Here is a 16,148-nt window from a genome sequence, read left to right on the forward strand (position 1 = left end):
ATGACCAGTATTCAATAGCCATTCTAGTGGAGTTACCCGTGCAATGCACGGGTGACTTTTGAAACTTTTTATAAGTTTTAATTTCACAAATATATAAATAATTGTTAGAAATATATATAAAACTACATAGACGGTATAAGCGGGGACCTTTATCTTCTTCTTCTTCTGTAGTTAGCTTCGCAGCGAAGCCACTTAACCTACGTTTGTAGTGGTGAGTTAGAGAATTAGGTATTGTATTGCTGAATTTGTGAATAAGAACTAAGAACTAAGGTAAGATACATAAGTCATTATACTTTTTCATTTAATTCTTTTCTTTTGATATTATCGTCCTTTTCTATTGTAAATATTTATTTGTCCAAGTCGTATACTAAGTCTAGTCACATCTTATATCAATTCGATTTTTTTACAAAAAATAGGTACAAACACAACATCTCACTATGTTTTGAACGCTACAGTAGGCATAGTGGGATACAAAATGAAATGTTACGTACGCGCACGCACGCATGCACACGCACACACAAGGGATCTAAGGAGAGTCCAAAATCCATTAATTCTTATTGTCTCATATTCTGGTTGATGATCTCTCACACCTTATCGTACGTCTTTAGTCATTGCGATCCATTGTCTCCATCAATTCTCATGCAAAACTCTATTTAACTACTCTGTTTAGTCGATCTAATATGAGATTTATAAATCAAATATGTCATGCCAAGAAAAAATGGTGGTGCTTATGATGTTCCTTCTTAACTATCTTATTCCAGGAAAGACTTGCCGCAACAACCTTGTCAATGATCTTGGTTCAAATCCTCCGCACAATAAAAGGATTCATAATTCAGGCGCGTGGAATAAATATTTTTGAGAAAATTAACTAATCAAATATAGATAGATGCATGGTAACTTCCTGGAAGAACATATATACTCTCATATAGAGGGGTCAAATATGATGATAGTTCGTCGAAGAATTGCAAGAAGAAAGCTTTAATAGTTTTGATCAATATCTAGGCTAAAGGAATTGGAGTCCTACTCAGGAAAGAAAGAAGGATTTACTCTTTAATTTTTTCTTCTCTTCGATCTCCAATTAAGTGTGTGCTCTTGAGTGTGTATGTGCTAATATATATACATCCACTCAGATCACTTGGAAATGTTATATAAAAAAGGAGACTTAATAAATGCTTAATGCTTAAGTTAATCAATCCTATCCCTTGAATGAAGAATCCTGATCTTGCCATTAACACAAGGGTTCATGAGAGTGTGTGCTTTTATTGAAAGGATTTTTCTTTTACTTGTCTTTAGAACATCAATTAATTTGTCTAATCAATGCTTGGAATTATTTTATTTACTTAAACTCACATTTATAAACTATAGATGAGACATCAAGTTAAAATCATGATTGCATTTAAAATCTTCATACAATATCGTGAAAAAAAGTTGTATCAAATCAAGAACTTTATAAACTGGGTTAGTAAAGTATAGGAAGAATGACTAGTTAATTGCCATATTTACTCTTCCAAAGTAGTGCTTGTGACTTTTGAACTAGGCTTGCAATGACTCAACTTAATAAAGTGGCTTAATAAGTCTTTTGGCCTCAATTATGAATCCTTGGCAGAGTGGATTTTAGTCTGTATTGTCAATTGTCCAATATCCCACCAGTTGCTTCTTCTTTGTAGGGCACTTCAGGCACAAAAATCAACCATATATATGTTTATAAATTGAAATACCTGAAAGAGACAAAGACAAATAAATAAATACAAAATGAAAAAATAGGCGATGAAATAATGCTTGTTCTAGCATAGGATATAGAAGGTACATTACCTCATAAATTATGTTGTCTCCTAATTTCACTTTTGTCACATACTTTCTATCGATGGTGCTAGAAGCCATAGAAATTGACCAAGGTTGGACATCATCTACAACCCTAAGTGCCACCTAAATTCGTGGATGATGCTATTGTTAGTATCCCATGTCTCATGGCATGAAATGCTCCTATGGATATATTGTTTCCAAAATAATTTACAGCCTTGTCAGTGTCACTCTCTCCTAATGAGACTAAAAAGATGTCAACCTCATCAGCAATTCCAACATCAAATGCAGAAAGAATGTCTGCATCATCACATTCGTCGTCCTAGCAGACTTTGTAGACGGCAATACGTGCAAATGTAACCCATTCTCTTGTTCTCCCATCTGCAAGGCCTAACATGCTTTCATTGCTAACTAGGTTACCAATTGTTGTTGTATGAGTCCCATGACCATTTGAGGCTCTTGGAGACAAGATTTCTTTGTTCAAGTATTCAGCTTAGTAACATCTAGCACCAATTATTTTAGTACAACAACATAGGATATCTATTAGTAATAAAAAATTTGTATTCTCATATATAGCAGTTTATTCTATACGAGTTAAGTATAGTACCTGTTGCAAGTGAAATTAGAAAAGTTTGACAGGTTCCCTTCCATTTACTAGGCGGGGGACCTAATCTTTTATCATAAAATAATTTGTTCTTTCATTTAAGATTATGTCCAGATTCCAGAATCAAGTAATCCAATGATTATATCATGTTCAATACTTGTGTTCTTTCCATGTTTAATGGAAAGCCAATAAAATCCCAAGACTTTGTTATCAAAAGTTGTCTCTTTGTACTAGGAAAGACCGATACCACCCCATCAAGTCCTACATTACCAACCAATTATCATGGTTAATAAATCAACCAAGTCATAGCTGATAGGAAATTTTTTAAGAGAACAAAAAAAGAAACACAAGCCACTTTATTTGCTTTTTCTTCGTTTTAGCTTCACAACAAAGCCACTTAAACTATGTTTGTAGTGGTTTGTTAGAGACTTAGGTGTTGCAATTGCTCAAATTGTTAATAAAAAATAAGGTAAGATAAAGAAGTCATTATACTTTTTTAGTTAATTCTTTTTTTTTTTATCACAGACGTTTTCTATTGTGAGTATTCTTTTGTCCAAGTCGTATGCTAAGTCTAGTCACATTTTATATCACTTTTTTTTACACAAAATAGACACTCACACAACATATATCTCTATTTTGAATGCTATAGTAGGCATAATGGAATGCATATTCAAATGTCACACACGCACGCGCGCACGCACACGCACATACACACACACAATGGGTCTGAGGAGGGTCCAAAACCTATTTATTCATATTATCCCTTATCCTCGTTGGTGACCTCTCCCCTCTTACCTTACGTCTTTAGTCAGTTCTCATGGAAAACTCTATTTACATTCAAGTCCACTTAGTCCATCTAATATGAGACTTAGAAAATAAAACATGTCATGCTCTTCTTCCTTATTAATTTCTTTTAATTAATCTATATTTTCTTTTACTAGTTAACTTAATTAATTTAAATTAAGTATGTCATTAATCTTTTACTTAATTCTTTCCTCTATTATCTTCTTGTATCTAATTTAGACTCTAATCATTTAATTATCTCATGCTAACATGAATTAGCCTCGCATGATTAGGGCTTGTCACTAATTAATTCTTAATTAAATTAATTAAGCTTAACTAATCAAGAATTAATATTATTAGCCCTAATTAATCAAGATTTGCAAGAACTAACAAGTTCTTCCTTAATCATGATTTAACGAGGGCCTGACCAACATAAAAGACCACTCTAAAACACAATCCTAGGTCATGATCACCATGAAAGTCACCATCTTCAGGTTTTTCAAGCTTAAAATCCAAGCTTTCATGGAAGAGTTTATAACCTAGCTTGTTCTTCCCTATTTAACCGGTTCAAAAGAGTGATATTTTGTTAGCCATCTTTAATCTTGTTCGTCTTGTTTAATCATTTTTGGAACCTTGTTTGCATCACAAACATCAACTATGGCCTTTGCTTTTACACCAATATTTCCGCCAGTTGAGGGTGGAGTACAAATGATGAGTCACCTTCACTTTGTTTGGGTGAATTGGTAACCTAGTGATCATAATTTTAAGAAAAGACACAATTAATATTTTAATAATGTAATACATAAATAGGTAAAATAATTCTCAATAATAAATGTATTGTATATGTTAGTGGTGTGTTACCTTGATTATGTCATTTGTTTGATGATCATCAACCAATATTTTATGACAACCAATTTTGAAAGGGAACTATAAAAATAACAAAAGAGATATTTAGAAATTAGTTTTTTTTTCAAATTAAAAACTTTATGTTGTAAATAACAAAATGGATAACCTCTTCTATCTTGTATTTATCCCAAAAAGAACTTTATGATCGCATCATCTGCACCCATCCAATTTACTTGTATATTTGTCTGCTCCATGTAATTGAAGAATTGAATCTTGACTTGGACCTTGAATACAAAAGCCTTTTCTTTGAACAACTCAAGTTCTTGAGGATACATCTTGTCAATGTTAGCCTGATGAGAAAAGAAGTTGATAAATTTATGTAATTGCATAATTTAAAGAAGTACATTTGAATGAGATTACCCTTTCAACATATAAATTGTGAAGTTCAGCCGCACTTTTTTTCAAAAAATTTGTAGCCTCACGGTAAAAAACGGTGAATGTTGTAGAATCAGTTCCATCAACTACCACTAATTGAATGTTGTACCTGATAGATTTTTATTTTGTAAATTTATTAAAATTAAAAATAAACAAAGTTATTGGTTGATTTAATATATGTTTGCATAAGTTTAAAAGAGACACCTAAATGTAGTATTGTTGTAACCCTTATTGCATTTTCTGCAAAAATATCTCTCATCTTTGTCTTTCACTCCAGTTAAGCAATTCCTCATTGGGCACGCACGATATGACCAATTTGTTCTTAAATCAATGTCCTTCACAATTCCGTAGGTCATAAAATAACCATCCTGAAGAAAATATTATGAAGATCATTAAGAAGACCACAAAAGTAAATTGTGTTGTAAAAATAAAAAATGTATGATGCAATTATAAGCCAAAGATAATTATGCATACCTCATTGCAGTTTTTTAACTATGCAATTGTCTTGTAAACTGATTCATTCAACACATCATTGCTCAATGAGTACATTGACGCCGCCGGTATTTTAGCCAATGTGGCAGAATTTCCCTTAGGATTTTTTATTAGATACCTAGTTAAATATGAACGTGTAAATGAGAAAGCAATTTCATTTACAACACTTAAAGTTGTAATTCAAAAACTTTGTCATTTAATTTAAATAGATACCTTCTCTTAAGGTCTTGAACCGCAAAAATATCTAAATTTATCAACAATTTAGAATTATAGTTTGCGTTCGATACTCCCATCTTACTTGCAAGTTTCAAAGGTTTGAAATACGTTTGTAAGATTTTAAGTTTTTTTAAAAGACAAATAGTTCAGTAAGATTTTTTAATGTATATTTACAAATATTCCATATTTTTCCAAATCTATTAAACTAAATAATAGATGTTCAGGCTAGGATAAACGCTAATCACTTTAAATTTTCAATTTAAGTAATTTTGCCTTTTTTCATATGATTATTTACGAATATATGAAATTACAAACATGAGTAATTATATGTTTGTACCTTTGAACAGTTTTAGTTTAGCCAACTGCAGAATAAGAACAATAGGACCATCGTGTCCCTCAGCAACATATTGTAAAAATTGTTGAGCGAAATCTTCCCACAGTGTACAACTTAAGATTTCCCTTCTGCTGGAATGTAATCGCTAAAGTAAATAGATAGTTTTAAAATTTAAAAATTCAGAAAAAGATAAAATTATAAAAACTTACTCTAGAGCGTCGAGATCAACAACAATATAGTTGACTGTTGTATTTCCTTTGTTGAAATTTGATAGCTCACATTTGGCTACGATAACACCTATGACATCTGCATGAAAAATATGTATATGTATTTTTCTGAAAAATAAATTAGAAATATGTTTGATAACATACCGATCATATAGATGGATACGATGTGAAGTTAAACTCGTAAAAGAGAATTTTCAAACCTTCAATTGGTTTAACATAGGTGTTAAACTTGAAATACAACCTGCATGAATGAGTGCAAGGTTTGTATATGTAATTATTGACAACGCGCTGACTCCCTGGCCCGATCTCGTAGCAAAACCCCTCTTTCAATAATGACTCAAATTTTGCAACGTGGCTACTCCAGACCGTAGCCTGAATTTTGTCACCCTGTAAAATATTATAGAATCGTTAAAACTTATTTCAAAAAAAGTTATTTCATTGTTTTGGTTGGAAATAATGTTGACATACATAGATATTGATATAAATATGAATTTTCTCGGTAAAGTAAAGTTAAAAACGTTCAATTTGAATTTTTTTGAAACAGACCTTAGCATCCATGAGGAGCATGTTAATAAAGTCAGGTTGATCATGATCTTTGGCGTTGGGGACCCTCCATAGGCGTATTATCCTAACAACTATCTTCCAAGCGTTTCCGTCGAAGGTAACCTTGATTCTAAAGATAGATTCGACCTTAGAACTTGGGCCAGATTGTCATCGTTTAGGCATCTTTGTCTTGGATATGTTTTTTTATAGTTTTTTTGTTATATAATCAAATTAGTGTTAATATTTACGGATGAATTTTTTTATATAGGAAATTTTTTTTATATATATAGAAATGTATTATTGGTTTTTTGTTTTGGAAGGAATTGTGATGATGTGGGGGTGCCATGTGGCAGAACATTCTAGATTAAAAACATTCTTTTAATATATTATATTATATAGATAGATATAGATTATGTACTCTTTTTCCTTCATTAGGTTTTCCTAAGTGGGTTTTTCCTAGTATGATTTTAATGAGACATGATTCCTTTAGTCTTTCTCTAAGTAGGTGATGAGTGGTGGGTTTTTCAGCTAGTAGGTGGATCCTTGGTGTAGTTATTGTAAAATTGCTACACTTAACTTTTTTGCTTTATTCGTACTTGTATTGGGTTGAACCCCTTTTTACTTCTTTTCAATATATTTTATCTAGTTTACAAATTTTTTTTTTTACTTAATTATTTAGATCAAGAAAAGTAGTAGTTAATAAAAAAAAAATTCAATACATTTCCAAACTTACCCTTATTTGAAGAAATTATAATTTTAATCAGCTTCTCTCTTCATTAACTAGCGTAGAATTTGTACACGTGCGAATGAATAATAATGCAAAAAAAAAAACTTTTATTCTTCAAAAAGCAAAGTTAAGGAAAGGACAATGAGCTATCAAAATGAGAGTTCCTAACTGAAAGTGAGAAATCTCTAAACAACGAATATTCAAAGGAGGCGAGGAAGCACAGCATGGCAAGGCAATCAGTATTCAGTAAGGCTCTTACGGGCCTCTACACATGATCAAAAGTCACCACCAAATCCTTCCCAAGCAACTCATTGATCACCTTTGGGAAAAACCTCCTACATTCCTCATGTCCAAAGAAGTATGAAGGTATGCACAACCCACCTCACAAATGACCACCCTATGTCCCTGACTCTAGGCAAGAGTGAGACCATCACGCCTAGCATTAGCTTCTAAAAGCAAGGGGTTACCCATGACATCAAAGGGACCTTGATTATCACGAACCAGTCAACCACTCCCATGGTATTCTCATGCTCGCGGAAGCTTTCATCAATATTAAGTTTCACGACACCAATGGGTGGAGGGCACCACTTGCAGCTCATCATCATATTACCAACGTTTATGATTTGCGGATCCATAAAGAGCATATGTTCATCATGATCCATGCAAATTTTGCGTCACGCCTCTTTTGAACTGTCTATAGGTTATCCTAAAAAAATCATGTCGTTGCACCACTTTCATGAGCCCCACGAGCACGAAACAAACTTGATTGTGTGCCAGCTACGGGCTTGGATACCAATCCTAACTAAGATCACGGTGCTGAAAATGCAAATTCTTCAAAAAAATTGGTTAAACATATATCTAAATGTAAATTTTAACAATCTATAGATGGTAAAATAGCAAAAGAAATTTACACATCATTTTTTTCCTTTCACCTTTCTATTCATATTCTATGGGGGTTGGATTTGCCACCCCATCAACTAGAAATGCCACCCCACTTTAAAGTGGGAAAATACTTAAATGCCCCTCTATATTTTACTCCCGAAAAATAAGTTCCGGAGGGCTCCCGAAGTTAAACTTCTGAAAACTTTCGTAGCATATTAATATATTAACAGAACTCCTCTTTCGTGTTTTACTCCGAAAAAACAAGTTCTGGAGGGCTCTGAAAGTTACACTTCCGGAGTGTATTAGTATATTAACAGAATACTCCCTCCATGTTTTACTCCGGAAAAATAAGTTCCGGAGGGCTCCAGAAGTTTAGCTTCGAAAATTAAACTTCCGAAGCGTATCAATATATTAACAGAACACGGGGTTTACTCCCTTCACTTACAAGTTCTGAGGGCTCCGGAGGGTAGATATGACATCTTTTAAAAAAGGCTTTGCCAGATCTATTAGGTGGGGTGGCAAATCCAAGCCCCATATCCAGAACAACAAAAATTCACAGTTTCCACTCTCTTTCTTTCCTTTCACTTTTTTTCATCTTCTCTATAACTGAACACAATTACACAACCTTAGCATTAACCCGAAGGCCAAGACTATTTGTACCCTCCCTCTTTACTATCCCCACCATCCCCTTTTAAGCAAAAATACAATTATACCCCCAATTAAAAAAAATGGATTCAATTAACTTACTAACCATCTTCTCTCTCATTAAGATAGAAAGGAACAAGAAAGAAACAAAGGAATTTGAAGAACGAAGGAGGAAGAATAAGAAGCAAAGGAAGAAGAAGGAAAACCTAAACCTAATCCTCTTTTCTCTGGTTAGTCCCCTCAATCGAGCCATTTCTATTGGTATCGTTACTGCATGTTAGGTATTGCCATAATGCTCCTAATAGACAACAAACTTCACCAAGTCAAACACCAAAATCAGAACCTACAACCTGCTACACAATCCGTAATTTAAATTACGGTAACCTCCGCTACTAAGATAGCGGAAGCTACCACTACTTAGATAGCGAACGTTACCGCAACTAAGTTAGCGGACGTTACCGCCATTTAAGTAGTGTTAGCAATAAAACGTCCGCAGTTTTAATGACGGATCGAACCAGAACCCATATATTCTACCCAAATTTATGCGAAAAACAGTAAAAATCCTAAAATCACACCTATTTTGAGCTTCTATTCTTCTCTTGATTTCACCAACTTATCTTCTATACTGATTTAGAGCTTCAAATACCTCTAAGGTTGGGAGAGTATTTTTTTTACTACGTTTATGTTTTCTATGTTGGGGGTATTTTTGGGATTAAAAAAAGGGAATGGTGTGTATAGTAAATAGGGAGGGTACAAATAGTCTTCGCCCAACCCGAATACACAGAAGCACTAGGATGCATTGTTGATTATCGGGGTTGGATGTTGATTGAACGCTTTGTTCCTGCAAGCGGCAGAAGAAGCATTCAGCAGCATGTGTTCACGCTATTGCAGAGCTGCAACAACATACAAAATCTCATTCAAATTCACAGCCAAGTAGTTCTCAACGGCCTCTCTCAGAAGACAAACATCATCACCAAGCTTCTATCATTCTACATTGCCTCTGATCAACTCCAACATGCCCACAAACTTTTCTCCACAATCGACAACCCAAGCACCACCGTTTGGAACCACATCATCAGAGGCTATGCTCGCAGCCACACTCCTTGGAAATCGGTGGAATGCTACAGACAAATGGTGTCAACTGAGGCTGAGCCTAATGGGTTCACATATTCGTTCCTCTTGAGTGCCTGTGTGCGAGGTGGGTTGCTGAGAGAAGGGGAACAGGTGCATGGCATTGTTCTGGTAAAAGGGTATTGCTCCAATGTGTTTGTGGAGACGAATTTGATCAATTTCTATGCGGGGCGTGGTGGGGTTGAGCAAGCACGCCATGTGTTTGATGGTATGGGTCAGAGAAGTGTTGTTAGCTGGAATTCTATTCTTGCTGGGTATGTTAGTTGTGGTGATTTTGATGGGGCAAGAAGGGTTTTTGACGAAATGCCAATAAGGAATGTGGTGTCTTGGACGACCATGATTGCTGGGTGTGCTCAGAAAGGGAGGTGTAAACAGGCTTTGTCGTTGTTTGGTGAGATGAGGAGAGCTCGTGTGGAATTGGATCAGGCGGCGTTGGTGGCTGCTTTATCAGCTTGTGCTGAATTAGGGGATCTAAAATTGGGAAGATGGATCCATTGGTATGTTCAGCAGAGGATTGTTGCAAGGAACCAGCAGCAACCCTCTGTGCGCTTGAACAACGCACTCATACACATGTATGCTAGTTGTGGAGTCATCGGTGACGCTTATCAAGTGTTTACCAAGATGCCTCAGAGAAGCACGGTGTCCTGGACCAGCATGATCATGGCTTTTGCTAAACAAGGGCTTGGGAAGGAAGCCCTTGGTCTGTTTAAGACTATGGTTAGTGATGGTGCGGGAGTTGATGGAGTGAGACCTGATGCAATAACCTTGATTGTAGTTCTCTGTGCTTGCTGCCATGCAGGATTTGTAGATGAAGGACGCCGGATTTTCGCTTCCATGAACCGTACTTGGGGAATCAGCCCGAGGATTGAACACTACGGATGCATGGTTGACCTCTTGAGCCGTGCTGGTTTCTTAGATGAAGCACATGGACTTATTGAAAACATGCCTTTGAAACCGAATGATGCACTATGGGGCGCCCTTCTTGGTGGTTGCCAAATACACAAGAATTCAGAGCTAGCATCGGTAGTGGAACCCAAGTTAGTAGCTGAGCTTGACACTGATGGAGCCGCAGGCTATCTTGTGCTCTTGTCAAATATTTATGCTTTTGCCAAAAGGTGGCAGGATGTTATTGCAGTGAGACAGAAAATGATTGAGATGGGTGTGAAAAAGCCTCCAGGACAAAGTTGGATCCAAATTAATGGAGTTGTCCATGATTTCGTGGCGGGGGACATGACTCATAAGCATTCATATTTTATATATGAAATCCTTTCTGAAATCATCAAGCAATCCCATGTGGATAGCTATGAACCAGACATAACAGGGGCTTTTCTTGGATGTTAAGGGATAGGAAGTGTAGGAAGGACATAATTTTTTGCCTTGTGCAATCTGGTTTTGCAATTATCTTTGCCTTGATGGATAGCAAGTGCATGTTCTGGTTTGGTGGTGATGGCTAGTACTAGTTCCAGCTTCTAACGGTGACTCTATATCATAGCTCTGATTAGACAATCATTTTGTGGAGAAATGTTTGTCTCATTTTGCCACAAGTGTTCCTTCTCATGCCATGTCTATGAAAATATAGAACTATTGGATGCATGAAGACACACTGACATTTAATTAAGATAGTCCAAAAATGAACATATCATTATTCCTTCAAAGATTTTTTAATCTGTAGACCGAAACAGCTCTTGTAACTAGTTTATTCTTAAATAGATAAGCCATTCTTTATGCTGGTTTCTTTAATCAAAGTCCTTTCCTCTTGGGTAGGAATCATGCTGGTAGTGTTTGATTTGAGTTGACTGTAATCTCCAGTGAAGGAAATACAAAGGTGAATGAATAGGATTTAGGATTAGGAACTCTTCTTTAGTTTCGGTTTGAATTCAGTTTTATAAATAAGGTGCTAGATACAGAAGATACACAATTTATGAATGGCATCGAAGACCCATTTCTCCTGTTATATAAAAGAAGAGATAAACATTATGAGGAAATAGAAGCTTATACAAACATGTGTAAATTCTCTCTGCTCCCAAATGTTGTCATTTTATGAAAAGAGATAAAAGACAACTTCTAACTTGATATTATCATGTGACATAAGACAATCTAATACCATATTTCCACTCATCATTGTTATCCAGAGTCATGAAAAAGATCTTGTTCATGATCGTGTTTCCCCTAGTGTTTATTTTTTTTCAATATTAACCAAGGTATCTCCATGACTGATAACCGTGAGACTAATTCCCGCTTCACTGGAAGTATACTACGTGGGAGCAGGCTGCCTAATGAATTTTTTTTATTCGCAAGAGTTGAAAATCACTCTCAACCATTTACTTAAGAGATGAAGTGTTAAACCGCTACGTAAACTCTTGTTTTTCGCTATTGTTTATTCTAGAAAGGAAAGGGGATATAATATTTTTTTTAGAAGAGGAAAAGATATACATTTTGGTCTAAACCAAAAAGGATATACCAAGCTTGAATCCTTATTCAACCCCACGGGTGGGTTTGTAATAACTTGAGTAACAGGCCTATTCAAGCCCAAACCAAAACCCACACGACACGCCTCCTTTCTCATTATAACCTTAGAATATCCTACAAACCATGGAATAATATCTTGAGTAACGGGCCTGTAAAAGCCCAAACAACAAAGCAAACCCACACGACACGATTCCTTAGAACATTCCTATAAAATCATGTCGTTGGCGCATTTAATGTTTAACTAAACATCAAATCAATCAAAATTAACAAATTTTCCAAAAAAAAAAAACTTTGCTACTGTTTTGTGATTTTGTTGCTTCCGCAGCACACAACTTGGGTTGGGTTTTTCATCTTACAATTCGGAAGCAATGGGTTCTCTCGCCGCTGAAGATCGATCGGAGATTGCGTTCTTCGACTTGGAAACCACCGTCCCAACCCGACCCGGTCAGGGTTTTGCGATTCTCGAATTCGGAGCCATTCTCGTTTGCCCCAGGAAGCTCACCGAGCTCCGAAACTACTCCACTCTGGTTCGACCCGCCGATCTCTCTCTCATCTCACCATTGTCGGAGCGCTGCAACGGCATCACCCCTGACGCCGTCTCCTCCGCCCCCACCTTCGCCGACATCGCCGACACCGTCTATGACCTTCTTCATGGTAATTTGTTCATCTTACACTAATTATCTTCTGAGATTTTGAAAGATACCCTTTACTTCAGAGATTGGTTTTTGATGTTGCTGAGGGGTGAATTTTGTGCAGGGAGGATTTGGGCTGGTCACAATATCATAAGGTTTGACTGTGTTAGGCTTAGAGATGCTTTTGCTGCGATTAATCAGCCACCACCTGAACCTAAGGGTACTATTGACTCTTTGGTTTTGTTGACTCAAAAGTTTGGAAGAAGAGCTGGTAACATGAAGGTAACATTCACATAATCACATGTCACAACGTAATATATCATATTAAGGCACCTTTCAGAATAGCTTATTTGAGCTTATCTTAGAGCATATGCGCTTACTTTCATAAGCTGTTCTAATTAGCTTATAATAAGAGCTTTAATTTACTTATAACCTGTTTTCAGCTTATTTCGATATATGAATAAGCTCTTATTGTCGTAAGTGCTTAATTAAACGGTTTACCCAATTACATTGTCGTAAGTGCACTCTAATTTCTTATATTTTCGTAAGCTCTTATTGTCGTAAGTGCACTCTAATTTCTTATATCATATGTATTTCTTCCCTTTTCATCTTATACTACTTAAATGCAAATGAGGGCAATGTGCCGTGCACCTTTCAATTATGTATGTGAATTAAGGTTAGTTTATGTTATGACACTTCTGAATGTAATATTCACTGCAGATGGCTACTCTTGCAACCTATTTTGGGCTTGGACAGCAGACACATAGGTAATGTGGTTATATCTCATGCCTACTTTTCATATGCTATATTAAATTTCTTTTTGCTAATATTTTCTGTAACGGATCCTCAGGAGCTTGGATGATGTTCGCATGAATCTTGAAGTTCTCAAATACTGTGCGACTGTTCTATTCTTGGTAATTTATAATTCAAATGTCTTCATTATGTTTTTGCTCTGCAATGAAACATCTCAGCCATTGAAAACTTGTATTAGTTACTAAAGTTTTTGTTTTTGTTTTATCAAATCATAAGTAAGAAGTGAGAACTGAATTATTTATTAACTTGATGTCAGTTTTTCAATGTTCTGATTAATTTTACCAAGGGAAACCTTGTGGTTAGTTTGAATCTTTCACCTGATACATGTTATTAGAGTTCATTTGTGTTTTTTCTCAGTTTGTTAATAGGTCATCTTTCTTCAGCTAGTAATCGATGCTTATGATACTTGGCTGGCATCGCACACTTTGATCAATCTTCTGTAAATGATGTTTTTTTCCTTGGTCTGTTCTCATTGATTAAATTTCAATTATTTAAATACCTGGAAACATATTCTGTTTTTTAACAACATAATTTGGTCTTTTAAATTTTATTACTTTCTGAGGCCATGGTCATCTGTGCATTTTAATTTTAAGGACGAATCTCCATACTGTCTCCACATAAAATACATATACAGCACTCATTCTTTAAAATTCCTGTGCCATGTCTCTCTGGGTGGGGGGGGGGTGTGTGTGAGGGACTAAGAATCTGTCTACAGTATGCAATTTACAGAGGCAAGATTGCCCCATATGTGATTGAAAATAAGGTTTTACTGTATACTTGCGCTACCTTCTGAATAATAAAAAAAACAGTTTTGAGAAACAATATTTCATTTCTTAGTGTTTTGATTTTTTCTTTACCCTGTATTATCTTTCACACATAATTTCAAAGTTTACATCCCTGATATTATTATATATTTTATACCATTAGTTAAGAATCTGTCATAAAAATAATGATAATCTCTCTTCCTTACAGGAGTCAAGTCTCCCAGATATATTCACCGAGAATAGTTGGGTTTCACCAAATGCTACTACGAGAAGTCGTAGTAATGGGAAATCTCCATCAGAAGGGGGCTTATTAAATATAAATAAGGATACTGTTTTTAACATGCTTGAACTCAAGGACCGACTAAACGGAGAATCCATTCAAACAGATGTCGCAATGGATGAAAAACTCTTGCAAGATTTACCTGATACGTCTTCCGCATCTTCCGTGAATCAGGCTAGCAGCAGCTCTACTGCTGTTTTAGAACTTGACGAAATAAGTATCCCTGCTATTGATGCATCTCTGGTTCCATCTTTTCTTGGCAGTCAGAGGATAGAGTTACATCACAATGGCTTCTCATTTCAGCTTCACTGTACTGGTTTGAAAGTGCGGTTTGGAATAAGCACAAAGTTTGTTGATAGTGCTGGTCGGCCGCGGTTGAATTTTGTAGTTGATGCATCACCAAGTTTATGCGATGTTCTTGATGCCTGTGACCGTGTTGCACAGAAATTATCCTCGGATTCTGGCAGCAGCTCTGATTGGAGGCCAGTTGTTATTAGAAAAGAAGGCTTCTTCAACTATCCTACTATCAGATTGCAGTAAGTTCCTGTGACATGTATGCATACATATATTTTTGTTTGATCAATGAAACTGATTTCCTCACTTGAGTATAATGGTGGTTCAATAATTCTTCTAACTGGCCATTCATTTTTACATTATCAACATGCTACAAAGATTTCTCCAATATTTCCTCCATTTTCCTGGTTTTGTTTGATCATAAGAAATCCCTGCATCAATTTATGCCTGTATTGCTTTTTTATTTTATATAATTAATAGAAGAGATGGTGTTTTCAGAAATTTACTGCTTTAATTCATCAAGTTCTGTAAAGTACTATTAAACAGAAAAAACATTCCAAAATTTTCTTGGTGATCCTAATTGGAAAACAATTGAGCTATTTACATGACATCCAGCTATTTTAGATTTCTCAATGAGAATGTCTCTTATTTTGGCCACATTTGTGTTGCAGTATTCCTACAGCAGTATTCGAAAACGTTGCCCTTTATGCCACAGAAATATATCAAAGAGAAACTTCTGGCACTGTGCAAAGACTTCTCTTCAGTAAATTTGATGCTGCTGAACTTGGCTCTATGTTCATGCCTGGGACATTTGTTGATGCATTCTTCTCCTTAGATCTGTATGACTATCAGCAGAGTGCTGGGATTAAGTTAGTTGCCAAAAAATTGATCATTCATTCAAAGTAGAAGGAAGATGGGATTTAAGTGTAGGTTATATGATACATGCCAAATAGGCAAAGTAATTATCATCAGTATGATTCTATAGGATTGATAGATTAACCATTGGTTGTATTTTAAAGTTTGTTTCATTTCATGCCTGTAGTTCAATTCAACTGATGTTCACATCTTCAAATTTTCTGGTGACTCATGATAGATCCTCAATATAAACTTCCTCTCTTTGTGGCCAAAAAGTAAATATAAAAAGAACATGGGGTTATTAATTTGAAAATAAACTAGAGGTATGGAACAGTGATTGACCTAATCTCTACATATGGATATGGCTAAATTTTAA

At 35.5% G+C, this 16,148-nt stretch overlaps 2 protein-coding genes across 2 annotated transcripts; both read left to right on the forward strand.

The window, feature by feature from the left end:
• Window positions 1-9,298: 9,298 nt before the first annotated feature.
• On the forward strand, window positions 9,299-11,661 carry LOC130716150 (pentatricopeptide repeat-containing protein At5g66520-like). Its single transcript, XM_057566352.1, has one exon. The coding sequence runs from the start codon at window positions 9,354-9,356 to the stop codon at window positions 11,004-11,006; it is 1,653 nt and encodes a 550-aa protein (XP_057422335.1). The 5' UTR covers window positions 9,299-9,353; the 3' UTR covers window positions 11,007-11,661.
• Window positions 11,662-12,366: 705 nt separating this feature from the next.
• Window positions 12,367-16,024, forward strand: LOC130714459 (protein NEN2). Its single transcript, XM_057564353.1, has 6 exons — window positions 12,367-12,788; window positions 12,891-13,048; window positions 13,487-13,533; window positions 13,617-13,680; window positions 14,552-15,159; window positions 15,589-16,024. The coding sequence occupies exons 1-6, from the start codon at window positions 12,503-12,505 to the stop codon at window positions 15,821-15,823; spliced, it is 1,398 nt and encodes a 465-aa protein (XP_057420336.1). The 5' UTR covers window positions 12,367-12,502; the 3' UTR covers window positions 15,824-16,024.
• Window positions 16,025-16,148: the final 124 nt, after the last annotated feature.

This window comes from Lotus japonicus, chromosome 4, assembly GCF_012489685.1.
Source record: "Lotus japonicus ecotype B-129 chromosome 4, LjGifu_v1.2".
NCBI lineage: Eukaryota > Viridiplantae > Streptophyta > Magnoliopsida > Fabales > Fabaceae > Lotus > Lotus japonicus.

Bases quoted from the DNA above. Each gene is read 5' to 3' on its own strand.
- LOC130716150 (XM_057566352.1), top strand. From the start codon at position 9,354: ATGTTGATTGAACGCTTTGTTCCTGCAAGCGGCAGAAGAAGCATTCAG.
- LOC130714459 (XM_057564353.1), top strand. From the start codon at position 12,503: ATGGGTTCTCTCGCCGCTGAAGATCGATCGGAGATTGCGTTCTTCGAC. The intron at 12,789-12,890 runs GTAATTTGTTCA...AATTTTGTGCAG, and splicing joins CGTCTATGACCTTCTTCATG to GGAGGATTTGGGCTGGTCAC. The intron at 13,681-14,551 runs GTAATTTATAAT...TCTTCCTTACAG, and splicing joins GTGCGACTGTTCTATTCTTG to GAGTCAAGTCTCCCAGATAT.